Raw genomic sequence first — 14,301 nt, forward strand, 5'->3', positions numbered from 1 at the left:
TTTATAAGTTTACGGTTTTTACTTAAATTGCAATTTCAAAATAAAACGAAAACATTTAAATGACAATTTTACATTTATTTCATTCTGTTTATATAATATTTTATTTAAATTTAAGTGTAACATCAAGATTAATTTATTTCGTTAAACTCAGATTTTCCAAACAAAGATGTCTGACTCTGAGAATGTTCCTAAAGAGACGCCAGCTGATGAAGTAAAGGAAGTGGCTTCATCAGAAGTTGAAACGTCGGAGGCAGCAAAAGTTGACGCAGCAGAAGTGAAGGCCGATGACGCTGCTGCTGTAGCTGTCAAGGGTTGGTTGAAAAAACAATTTTTTTATTGGTCGAAACAATTTTACAATTTTTAAAAGCGTTTGAAATAATTAAGTTTTAAATTTGTTGAAAATTTTCGAAAAAATGGTATTTTAATAGAAAAATTGGAACAAATTTTATGTCAGAATCTGAACCGAAAGAAGTTGAAGCAGCGCCAGCAGCCGCAGCAGCAGATGATGAAGATTTAAAAGTAACGACAAAAGAATCTAAATCTTATGACCTTGACAGTGATCTCGCCACAACATCATCAACGACAATCCACACAAAAGAAGACGTACCATCTGGCTCGTCCATCGTCTCCATGACCAAGTTCATGAGCAAGAAGCACTCTTCGGACACTGACACGTTTGCGCCGACCTCATCAACACGCCTGGTCAGCTCCGTCAAAATTGACGAGGACGACCTTGACAAGGAGATCGCGGCCAGAATGGCTGCACTGTCGTCCGGAAGTACGTACAAACCAGCCGCATCCAGCTACTCCTTCCTTGGCGGCGACCCAATGACCTCATCGTACACGGCATACACATCTTCAAGGAGTCCTTACAACAAGGATGTCTTCTCGTCCACAACCTCGTACACGACGGGCAGCGGCAAGGTGGGTGGTGGCACAGGAAGCCGCGCAAGTAGCGTCAGTCCCTTCCTCAGTGATAGCACTTCCAGCGTGAAGGCTCTCTTGGATGTTGGTACTTTGGTACTTTCCGTTACGTTGCATGCAATTTGATGACTTTCTTGTTCGCGATGTTTATAGATAGGATGAATAAATTAATGTACAATTTGCATAGCAAACAATTACTTACCGTAAGCAATATACATTTATATAGCGAGTAATAAGATAATGACGAGAATGTGTTAAATGAGGTCTAGTTAGATTTAAAACTTTTCTCCACATAGCTACGCCACATGTTTCTCATTGCAAGCGCAACACACGCACATCAGCATATGAAAGATATACAATATACATACACTAAACCTAACCTAGAAGTGTTTATCAGGAATGAAAAAAAATCGAGTACGTGATGGTGTTGGTCTCGATTTTTAATATTGTATTTACAAGGCAGCGTTCAAAAAATTTAACCGTAACTACCTGTGTATGTGTGTTTGTGTGTGTTTTTGTGTGTCTGTGTGTGTGTTTCTGTGTGTGTGCGTGCGTGTTCAAGAACAACATTTCAACCATTCTTAAAATTACGAAATTATTTTCAAAATTTTGTTTAGGGAAGAATTCGTGAACTTGAAACTGAACTGGAAGGAGAGAGAGGAAGTAGATTAAAAGTACGTCACGTGGTTTTTATTAGCCCTGTTAGCCCTGTTATTGTGTTGTTGTTGTTAGTTTTTATGTTATTATTATTGTTCTTGTTGTTGTTTATTATTTTTGTAGCAGTTTTTATGTTGTTTCGAGTGATTGGTGGTTAACAGATGTAATACTTTTTTATATTAGACTGTCATTGTTTCAATTAGCTCATTCTACTACTACTACTATTACTACTACTACTACTACTACTACTACTACTACTACTACTACTACTACTACTACTGTTAATACTGCTGCTATTACTGCTGCTGCTACTACTACTACTACTACGACTACTACTATTACAAACAACAAACTTCATTTAGTTGCATTCAAATTTAGAATCATCATTTCTTAACACGAAGGTTACAGATATATTAAAATATGCATATACATATAAAATAAAATATGCATATGCGTCAGTAAGTTCGTAACAAAGTGAGTATCTTCAAAGAGGATAGCAAAACTCAGAAAACCATGAAATTTTATACCGCATACAACTTAATGCAACTAATATGGATGAACATTTTATTTTCCACCATTGAACGTCGGTAAACAGTTCACTGAGCACACCAGCTAAATTGTTGTTACTGCCATGAAATCAGAGCAAATTCACAAGTATACAACTTAATAAGGCCACACCCACTTCTTACACACACACACCACACACCCACATGCACGCACACACACTCACGCCACACACACACATGCACGCACACACACACACACGCACACACACACGCACGCACGCACACACAAACATGTATACACACACTCACACACATACAGATATGTGTACACGTATACACACCACAAATTACGTTGGTATGCTTAAAATTTAGGAATATTTGTATACAAATACCTCGTTGTGTTGTATGATAACAACACTAAGAAGAAGATCAGATACTAATAGTACTATTACTACTACTACTAATAATAATAATACTGTTTGTGTGCGTGTGTGTGTGCGTGCGTGTGTTTGTGTGTGAGTGTGGTGTTTGTGTACATATACATGTATATATACTTAGGCATTTGTGATCATGTATACACACGTACATACATAGAAACGCTCTCTTTAGCATAAATCATCATTTATAAACAGAATAAATATGTAAAAAAAAAGAGGATTGAATGCCTAAGGAAGGCAGCTGCTGCTATTTCTCTTGGTGTTATTAATATAATAGTTATTGTAACATTGGAGGTGATAAAGATGATGAAGATGACGACGATGATGATGATGGCGATGTTGAAGATGATGACGAAAATGATGACGATGTTGATAATGACGACGACAACGACGACGATGATGATGATGTTAGTTGTGATGTTTCGAAAGTGACGTATGTAGTAGTAGAGTGATAACTGATGAATGAAACTTTTGTTGTTTGGTTTTTTTCATATTTCTTTACAATCATGGCTCATTTGTTGTGATTGCTATAACTTTGCTATGTGTATGTGTTAAATATTTTGATTGTTCTTTTACAATTTTACAGTCTTCAATGTTGATTTTGACACCAGGGTGACAGACAGAGAATAGATCTCCAGAAAGAAGTTAATCTATTGAAGGAGAAGTTAGAAGAAGCACACCACAATGCTCAAAAGCAGGTTACTACAAACATTCAATATCTAACTACTGCCTGAGAACTGCACAGTGCCGTGCAGCAAATTTTGCTAATCATCAGTTGTGTTCAGTTTTATATATTCAACATTTTAAAAATTTTTTCTCTGATTTTATTTTACAGCCGTCAGCTAAATTGTCTGAAATGATGGGAACATATTTTAATATTCAACAAAAATAATTGGATTATTTGCAATTAAAATTGAGAAGTTAAATTTTTATAAAATTGAAATGGGAATAAAAATGGAAAAAAAATAATATAACTTTCCATTCTATGCCAGGTTGAGTTGATCAGGAGGAAAGAACAACAGCTGCAGAACATGTCGAAAGCCTTGGAGGACAGTCAGACGCAAGGTGAGGTGCAGTTGTCAGCTTTCAAGAAGAAACATCAAGACACCGTCAACCAACTGATGGATCAGATAGACGAACTCCACCGCAATAAACAAAAGTTGGTCGTGATGTGTGTGTGTGTGTGTGTGTGTGTGTGTGTGTGTGTGACATTGTAATGTAGGTCATCATGTAGCTTGACACGCATTAGATATGTTTGTTATAATTAACAACCAACGACGTGAACATGAAACAGGAGCGAGAAAGAGAAACTGCAAATCCAGGTTGATTACGAGGGCCTAAGAGCAAAAGCTGAAGAAGCAAAAAGTGCTAAGGTACCTAATCATAATCCCCTTAACTATTTTTAATGCATTAATTTTTTGATACAATATCAAAAAAATTGCCCAAAATCATAGAAAATCATAGAAAACATGTAAAAAAATTTCTAAAACAAACTCAACCCAGCAACAATTGGACAAACACGCCAAAACTTTGGAAGACCAGTTGAAAAACTTGAACAGCACCCTCACCAGCCTCCAAAAGGAGCTCTCAGACACGCAGGCCGACAAATCCAAATTTCAACTGGAGGCTGCCGACAACAAGCGAAAAATTGACGAGTTTGAGAAGGAGATCGCTGAGGCCAGTGTCGGAAAGCAGAACACTGCCAGAGAACTTGAAGATTTAAAAGTTAATTTACATTTAACTTTTATTGTTCATTCAACTTTCTACCGATTTATATTCCGATATTATATAACTCTGCTGTTTTTATAAAACTGAATGATTGTTTATAGAGAGCGCTGCTGCTAATTTGAGATTTTTATTGGAAATTTAAACTCTATGAAATATTCAATATATTAACTTTTTTGCCTATTTGTTATCAATAATTTATTCGTTCGTTCATTTATTTGTTCATTCGTTCACTCATTGATTCATTTATTCATTCATTCATTCATTCATTCATTCATTCGCTCACTCATTCAATCATTCATCTCATTCCCCCTTTGATGAACCTATCGACAAATCTACGCACACCCTTTATTTGATTCTCCTTCGAACGACGACGTAGGTGAAGTTGGCAGCGCAGGAAGAAATAAACGCGAAACTCTCGGAGGAGAGCAAGCTGCTGTCGGAAGAGGTGCAGATGCTGAAGGACGAACAGGAAGACGACAAGGAACGACAGAGCGAACTTCAAAAACGACTCAACAAGGCCGTTGCTGACGTGACCACCTGGCAACAAAAATGCCAGAATAATGAATGTTAGACAATGGATGGATGGATGCATGGATGGATGCATGGATGGATGCATGAAAAAATGCGAAACAACTCCGAATCATCCATACGCCTTTTTTGCAGCTCTTGTTCACCCTGACGAAGTTGAAGAACTAAAAAAAAAATTCGTTCAAAAGTTGCAAGAATCAGAAGCAAAAGTGGACGCAACGATAGCAAAGATGGTGGCCCTTGATAAGGTCAGAGGTCAAATTCAAGCCGACAATGAAGTTCTCAAAGAAGAAATTGAAAAGGTTCTTTTTTAGTTTTTTTTTCATTAATTTCTTTTTAGACACACACCTCAACTTACACCTTATAACTTACATCTTCCACCAGTTACAAAGCGACATCTTGCTGCACGAGAAGAAACACAAACAGTACGAGAAGATCATCGATGAATGGAAGAAGAAGGTTGATGATGCGCGCAACGAGATTGAAGACGTTAATAAAGATGCTAGGTCTGGCGGTTGGAGGATGGGGTGTAGCTCGTTGTGGTGTGGCTCGTTGTGGTGTTGCTCAGTGTGGTGTGGCTTGTTGTGGCGTGGCCTTGTGTGGTGTGGCTCGTTGTGGTGTGGCTTGGTTTGGCGTCGTTTAGTGGCTGTTGTTGTGTCGCACGGTAGATAGTTTGATTGCCTGTTTGATTTGTATGCATTTATTTGTTCACAAATTTTGATAAGATTGTAAAATTTCTGACTTCCAGACTGGGAGCAGAGGCAACTGCAAAAGTTCAACAGCAGTTGGAAGAAGCAAGAGAGCTGGTTGAGAGGTTGAAGAGAGAAAACAAAAACGTTAACAGTGAGTTATAAATTTACTTTTTATAATTCGTGCGTTTGATACAATTTTCTATAAATTATTTTCTTGTTTGAATGTTTTTTATTTGTATACAAATAAAAAATTTAAACAAATTCACAGATTTACAAACGAATCAATCACACAACTAATCATCTAACCAATCAATCACGAATTTAACCATCCAATCAATCAATCGCACAACCAACCATCCAACCAATCAGTGGAGATAAACGACATAACTCAGCAAATGGAGCACGCAGCACAGAGAGCCGCAGACTTGGAGAAGGTTGTCAAAAAACTGGACGCTGAGAAGGAGGAACTTCTCAACACTGTCAACGATAAAGACCTTGCCCTTCAAAAAGAGGTCGCCAAAGTTCAAAGGTCAATCTCGGTTATGTTGAAAATGACTTTGATACGTGATAGTCATGATATTATGATGATAATAATTATGTCATACTGAAGGTCTTCATAAGTTTTATCACGATATACTCATCACGATGCTAAAAAAATTTACATAATCATCGTCATCATCATCGTCGTCATCATCGTCGTCGTCAGAGCTCAGCAGGAAGTAGCAGCAGCCAGAGATGAGATGGAAAGAAGGATGGCTGATAAGGAGGAAGAAATTGATTCAATCAGGTTTTCGTTTCATTCATTAATTCGTCTCTTCATTTATTCATTATTCCATTCTTTGATAAGAGATTATAAATGTTGCGAATGATGGAAAAAATAATGGTGACGATGAAAACTGAGATAGTACAATTACGATTGTGACTACCTATAAATAATACCACCATTCACCACCATTTCATCTCATTCGTCACCATAAGACAGCCACGTAACCTCATATCACCTACATTGACATCCTCACTATCACCACACCACACCACCACCCCACCACCACCACAGGAAGAGCAACAACAAAGCCCTGGCCAATCTTCAACTCTCCCTCGACTCCGAGGCAAAGAACAAACTCGAGAACATTAAAATTAAAAAGGAGTTGGAACAAAAAATTAGTGACCTCGAACTTGAAATTGACAAGTTAAACAAGTCTAGAGGCGACAATGAGAAGATACACAGGAAGTACCAGCAACAACTTGTTGACCTTCAAGTCATTTTTCGTTTTTTTCTTAAATATTTTCTAGCTTATACATCGTTCTATATTTGTAGTTAATGTACCATAAACAACTGAAAAATACCACAAAAAACAATACCAGGCCCTATTCGAAGATGAGGAACAAGTACGGAAAAAAGCGGAAGAAGAACTGTTGGCCCAAATTCAAAAAAGTGATGCCCTCAAAGATGAAGTAGATGTGCTGAGACTGCAAGTTGAATCGTTGGACAGGAATAGAAGAATGTTGGAAGGTTGGTTGGTTAGTTGGTTGGTTAGTTGGTTGGTTGGTTGGTTGGTTTGTTAATTGGTTGGTTGGTTGGTTGGTTGGTTGGCTGGTTGGTTGGTTGGTTGGTTGGTTGGTTGATTGGCTGGTTGGTTGGTTTTTTTATCTGTTGGCATGACATCACATTTTATTACCATGAAATATTTTTTGAAGTATTGTCTATTAATATTATTTACTGTATTTGTCATAATTTGGTTTTCCAAGCAAAACATTTCAAAAATTATAGAATAAAGAGTCAGAATTTTTTTTCCTATGACAACCAGGTGAGTTGAAAGATTCAACAAGCAAGATAACAGAGCTGAACCTCAACAACGTCAACCTGATTGCACTGAAGAAAAAACTTGAGAACAGCTTCCAAATGTCCAGAGTTCGTTGACTTTCACGTCACTCATGCTGCATCATCATCGTCTTTCCACGTTGTCATCATGATGCCATTTCAACATCGTCGTTGTTGGTCGCAATCATTGTTTTCTTTATAATCATTTTCATCATCCTCATCATCAACACCGTCCTCATCATCAACACTATCACCACCATATTCACCGTCAACACCATCATCATCTTCATCATTTTCACCACCAACACCATCACCGTCTTCACCATCAGTCCGACAGCGAAGACCACCAGATGACGGTGAAAAGATTGGAGGAAGCGATAAAGAAATGCATGGCGGAGAACGCCCAACTGTCCGACGAAGTCAAGAAGGAGATTGTCCGAGCCAACGAGGCAGAGAAGGCAAAAAGAATTTTAGATTTGCAAAACAAAGATCTACTTGTAAGTCTATCTTTTTGTCTTTTTTTGTTTATAAATGTTTGTGTTTCTACAAATACATTTAATCTACTTCTGAGTAGGACAAGTGCTCGTCCAATAATGCTGGCTTGAAATCGTTTATTCAATTTTTCAACCGAATTAAATTATTAATTGTTTGTTATACCGTTTGGGAGACTTCATGACTGTCAACCAACCTCCCAACATCAACCTCATGTTAAACAGGCGAGATTGGAAACAACGGAGCAGATGACGATCGCAGGCGGCAAAGCGGCGTGGGCTCGTTTGGAACAACGCGTTGCCGATTTGGAAGCAGAGCTGGAATCTGAAAGGCAGAAGGTTGCGGAGAAAGACAAACAAAGCAGGAAGCACGAGAGGAAGGCTCAGGACTTGGAACTTCATGCAGAGGAGCAGCAGAGAAGCCATCTGAGACTCAATGATCTCATCGATAAGATGCAAATCAAGATCAAAGCTTATAAGAAGCAGTTGGATGACGCAGTCAGTTTGCTTGCTCTTTCTTTTTTTAAATTCACGTTAATCTATAAAGCCGTTGTTACATGCTTTTTTTTACTAAAAATTGTTTGCTATTAAATCTCAGTCGAAAAAAAATTGGTGATGTCGGCAACTTCAATATTTTGAAAATAAAATCGCTTCATTATCATCACTCGACCTGTCAGGAACAAGTGTCAGAACTGAACTTAGCCAAATACCGCAAGATGCAGAATGACCTTGAGGAAGCCGAAACGAGGGCCGGCATAGCTGAGAAGGTCATCGAACAGCTGAGGTCCAGAGCTGTTGCATCTGTCGCCAGTGCCGATGAGGAAGTTTCGGTGCGTTTATGGAAATGTTCTTTCAAAAATAATTTTCTTTTAAAATTATTATTCGACTTGCTGGCGGATACGATATTGTAAATTTGAAACACAACTTGAGGAGGATGAGATGATTGTTTAGATTTTTATTAAAATATTTTTCTAGCTGCCTAGCCTGAAAAAGGTCATCAGGAGAAAGGTGATTGAAGTGGAAGAATAAATTACGTCCTCACCGTTATCGTCACCATCGTCATGTTTCCAAAATATTTTAATTTTTCTAGAGCATCATTTAGAGAGATGATGCGCGCGCGTTGAATACACGTTCAAGTCTGACCTAGTGCCTTCGTTCTTGTTTTGCTTAATTTCGAAACTTATCAATTTCTGTATGCCATGATTCGATCTGTAGAAATTAATTACTTATTTGATTAAACATATATTTATAAATATTTGTTTATTTATTTATTTACTTATTTAATTGTTCACAATTGGACTTAAATAAACAAGTTAATAATCAAAGTCTGGCGATTAATTGTGAGACTATTTCAGTTTAACAATTTGCTTTCTAAATCGTTCAAAGTCAGACATCGGCACGGAAGAGAAATTCGCCTGCCTACATAACCATGAAAAAGAAACAAAAAATGAAAACTTTTATTTGAAAAATTTATTTGATGAAATGTCAAATCATTTTTACTTGAGATTTCAATATGTAAAATACGAACCTAACTTGCAAATGTGCGTGTAATATTATACAAACAAACTTCAGACTGTACTAACGTGCTTAAAAATTCATTCGTTGATAAAAAAAAAGTAAAAACACACGTGCAAACACGCATACAAAGACAGACAAACGTACATACAAAAGTATGCAAACGTACACACAAAGGCATACCAACACACAAAAACAAACATACTCATACGAACGTACATACAATACAAACTGATACAAACATATATAGACTACAAAAAGGCTACATGCAAAAATATCAAACGCGCATCTGTTCATCTAGCAATGTCAGTATGTAATCATCGTAATATATCCCATTTTTATCCTGGTTTACCGCTACCGAAAACATCTCATCCACTTCCTCTAATGAAAATGGTTCTCCTAGCGATAAAGATGATGATGACGACGACGAATATGATGATGATGATGATGATGATAATGGTGATGATGATAATAATGGTGAAAATCGTTGACGATTAGAATGAAACGACGATGGTAACAAATTCATTAATTAATCACTCCATCTCAACTCAACACGAACCTTCTTCCATCAGCAATTTCTTCATAACATCAGGATCAATGAATCCTTTATTCTCAGCGTCGATTATTTTAAATGCGTTCGAGAGCATTCTTTTGGAGGCGGGTCTGTACCTTGTAAGAATAATTTCCACGTGTATGTTGTGCTTTCATTTTTTTCAAATTTAAAGAATAAAACCTTTTTTCAATCAGTACTTTAACCATAAAAGTGATAAACTTATCTTTCTTAATGGATCCTGGAACATCTTCATCTTCAACCTGTCAGTTAAATTACGAAACTTCAATAGCAAACGGATTAACGTTGTAAAAAAAAATAAGCTGAGTAACGTGAACATTTAGCCAGAAATACATACAAAATTGGCTCGATAAATAATTAAAATTTAAATAATTCGAAATGGAATTGACTTCTCTGAAAATCTCATGGAGGTCGGCCTCGCTTGGGTAGCAGCCCAGCGAGCGAACCAACGTTCCTATTTCTCTGATTAATTATTAAAAATTCCATTAATTAATTATTAATAATATTAAATTCTATTAATTTAGTTTTGATACAAATTAAAATTGAGAGTTAATAATCGATATGTATTGAAAATTAATTAAAATTATGTGGTAATATCTTACTTGATGCTCACGGATTCAGATGATTCAGGAGTGAAAATTTTATAAGCATCTGATATTCTCTTCTTTATTTCGAACACTTTAATCTCTGCAAAGGCAAAACATCATCAAACAAAAAGATTCATTCGAATTTGAAAAAGAAAATAACCAAAATCTACCTACCAGATGTTTCATTAATCCTGTCCGTTATGACATCGGCCATTGTTTACAGAAGCTACTACGAAAGCTATCACCATGCCAACATTTTGAAACAATTTTCCTTATCATGGCTATTAATTCTCTCTCCTCTCTCTCTCTCTCTCTCACTATCTAGATATATATATATATATCCATATAATTATTTAATTGGTTTGTTCTATACATATACGTTAATGACCATTGAAATATTGAAAAAAAATAATAACGACACTGAATTGAATGATTGAATGTGAATTTTCATGATTAGCAGGGCAGCCAGAAGAATTTTATTTTAAATATCTATTTAGTTACGTAATGGAGAGTTCGATCTTGGAACTTTTTATTAAAAAATATGTATAAAAATATGTCTAAAAACGTTATCACACATCATAAGCAGGATTGTTTTATAAAATTTTAATTTTTTCGTATGTTTTATACATGATTGTCCTACCTAAAAGAAAGAAAAATAAAGTTCTCAGAAAATAACGGCAAAATAATGATTGTATAAAATTTCTTGAACTTCAATACTTTTGCTTCAACGTGTGATTTCTTAAAAAACAATCATCTTCTCTTATTTGTCAAACTGGCTGTACTGGGATGCCTACCTGTAAAACAAAATGAAACCACAAAATGTTAAAGAATCTCTCAATCTTCAAATACAGTGAAATATATGCCTTTGTGTTTTAGGTTTATTAATTAAGGTATACGTATATAATACACCGCCCATTCAACTGTTCTGTAAAAAATTAGGACAGGTTAAAGCATTGGCAAGCCAAACCGACATACGAAAAACCGAAAAACAAATGTAACTGCATGATACGAACACTACTAATCTATTCAAATGTGTAAAATATGTAGTTAACGAATTAATAATTGAATAAATTTAAATTAAATGATAATGTGAAATACGATTTACAAGACAAACTTAAATTAGCTCGGGAAGATGACCTCGACATTGATTTGCTATCTGGTGGTGATATAGATGAATACATACATACATACATACATATCCGCAATATTAATAAAGAAATAGTACAATAAATTTTTTTATTTTTTACCACGCAGTTTTTGTTTAACAAAATGGCAATGAGTTGAAAGAATTTAATAAAGCTTATACCTCGTTTGTTCGGTGCGACCACATCTTGAATGGTTACAATAACCGAATTGATCTTACCATTGGGTGTGTTCAGTCTAGACGGCTGTCTGGATCCGTTCCTAGACGATGTCGTAGAACCGGCGGGAGAAAGAATTTGCGACGACCTCAGACTCAATAAGGTTGACGACCTCGCGTTCGTCACTGAACTGTGAGTCTTTGGTTCGTTTATTATAATGTTAGCCTGGATGGGGGTTCCAGAAAATGTGTTTACGATGTAATAAATCCTAATAAAAATGGGGAAAAAAAGATGTGCTTGTAACGAAATTTAATTTGTGTGGTCAGTTTTATCTAGGGGTAGTTACAACTAGCACTCTTTTTGAAGCTAACGTTGTTAACACGGCTCGTATTCATTTCTTTTTCTTTCTGACTGTCTGACCGAACACGAAGAATAAACACAAAAAACATGATTAAGACTAATGAACATAACGAAGATGAACATAACGAAGATGATCACGGTGAACAAATGAACGAACAAACTTCGTTAAAATATTGTTGTGCGGTTGAAACTAGTTGAGGTTGTTGTTGGAAGAGGTTGTTGATCTCGTGCATCACCATCTTCTCTAACAACTGCATTTCCTTCAAATCCATCGTCACCTACATAATTTCCAGCCAAATTTTTACCATAATGTTATAATGATAACATCATTGATAATTACCGTTTATTAAAATATTTTGAGTATAATAAAACGTCACATCTTCGAGAAACTCACTTCAAAAGTAGGATCGTTCTTCTTATGAGTTGATGAATCTTTTAAAAATTTTGAGGACTGCGAGAACAACGTGGTCATTATAAAGCATAGTTAACATTCAAATGACTAAAAATAGGTGCTATAACATTTGTCAATCACGTCATAATATGTAATTATAATCGGCAACGTAATTTGTAAACGATAAACGATGACGAACCATTTTGGCGACTCGGTCAAGTTTCGTTTGCTGATCCATTTGATCTTTTTTGAGTTTCATCAGTTCTTGCTGATAGGATAGTGATAAAAGATAATGATGGTGGCATGATTAATCACAATCTCATTTTATGTGATAAAATCGTCTTAAAATTATATAACAAATAATGTTATTTGTAATTAAAGAAATCACCTGCTTGGCGTGGACAATCATCTCCAAATAATTTCCTTCCTCTTCCAATGAACCTATTTTCTCCATCATTCTCTGTCAACAAAGGTTTGAAACTAGACAGACAGACAGACGGACGGACAGGCAGACAGATAAACAGAGAGGCAGACAGACAGACAGGCCGAAAAAAGAGAGACAGACAAAGATGGAAAACCAATAACAACTTCAACGACATCAACATCCACTTTCATGATCTTAACATCAACAGCCACGTACATTGACATCAGTCTTGAAGGCCTGAACTTTATTCTTACTGAATCTCATTTCTTCTGAGACAATCCTCAATTGATCGTCTAACTCCAATTTCTCGGGATCGTCTGTTAACCATCAAGACAATCAAACATAATTATTAATAACTTCATAATTTTGTTAGGGTGTATATGTTCACAAAACTCGTCTTAAGAAAAATCCCACCTTGGTTGGAGCCCCTACAGAGTAAGTTTCTCTGAACATCGTTCCTACCAGCCACCAATCTGATGGTGTTTTCAAAGGCTTTCAACTCTCTCTCTTTTATTCTTATCTCATCATTCAATCTATCACCTCTCTCTTTTAATTCCTCCTTCTCTTGCACAGACTGAAAACAAAAATCATTATGGTGATGGTGGAGATTATGGTGATATTATAATCATCATCATATGGTGATGTGTAGTATAAAGATGAAAGATTTTTAAACCTTTTTGCATTGTTCACAAACAAGTATAAGTTAAAAAAGGTTAAAAATCAATCACAATAAAAAAACATCTAGTGACATTTATAAAAACCAAATAGAAAACAACTAGACACGTAAACCTTGACGATGTAGCTGATGACAGAATCCTCCCCATCTGGTGGTGCCATCTTCATGACGAAAATCTCGTACCTGCGTTGTTTCGTTCACAATATAAACAGTCAGTTTATGAGTTAGTTAATCCAATTTTTGATAAATTAATTAGTTAATTTTGTAAAATTCAAAAAACGTAAAATAATAAATCTACCGAATGACAAAGTTCTTGAATTTTTACAAAATTTATAAATAGGTATGAATGTATAAGAATGGTGATCACTAATAATAAATCAGATGATTACGATTGTTATCAAATTGTAATTGTTGCAACACCCTTGTTTTATCAATCATACGCCACGCTATTGTACACATTTTCATACGCCACGCTATTGTACACATTTTCATACGCCACGCTATTGTACACATTTTCATACGCCACGCTATTGTACACATTTTCATACGCCACGCTATTGTACACATTTTCATACGCCACGCTATTGTACACATTTTCATACGCCACGCTATTGTACACATTTTCATACGCCACGCTATTGTACACATTTTCAGCTCAAAATTATCAATATTATTATCATTTGACAATCAT

At 35.9% G+C, this 14,301-nt stretch overlaps 1 protein-coding gene across 1 annotated transcript; it reads right to left on the reverse strand.

Annotated features, from left to right (window-relative positions):
* Positions 1–9,577: 9,577 nt before the first annotated feature.
* HELRODRAFT_176802 (hypothetical protein) lies at positions 9,578–10,672 on the reverse strand (the record flags this gene model as incomplete). Its single annotated transcript, XM_009024138.1, has 6 exons — positions 9,578–9,699; positions 9,860–9,969; positions 10,034–10,113; positions 10,261–10,333; positions 10,474–10,558; positions 10,633–10,672. The coding sequence occupies 6 exons, from the start codon at positions 10,670–10,672 to the stop codon at positions 9,578–9,580; spliced, it is 510 nt and encodes a 169-aa protein (XP_009022386.1).
* Positions 10,673–14,301: the final 3,629 nt, after the last annotated feature.

The sequence above is a fragment of the Helobdella robusta genome (assembly GCF_000326865.2).
Source record: "Helobdella robusta unplaced genomic scaffold HELROscaffold_39, whole genome shotgun sequence".
NCBI lineage: Eukaryota > Metazoa > Annelida > Clitellata > Rhynchobdellida > Glossiphoniidae > Helobdella > Helobdella robusta.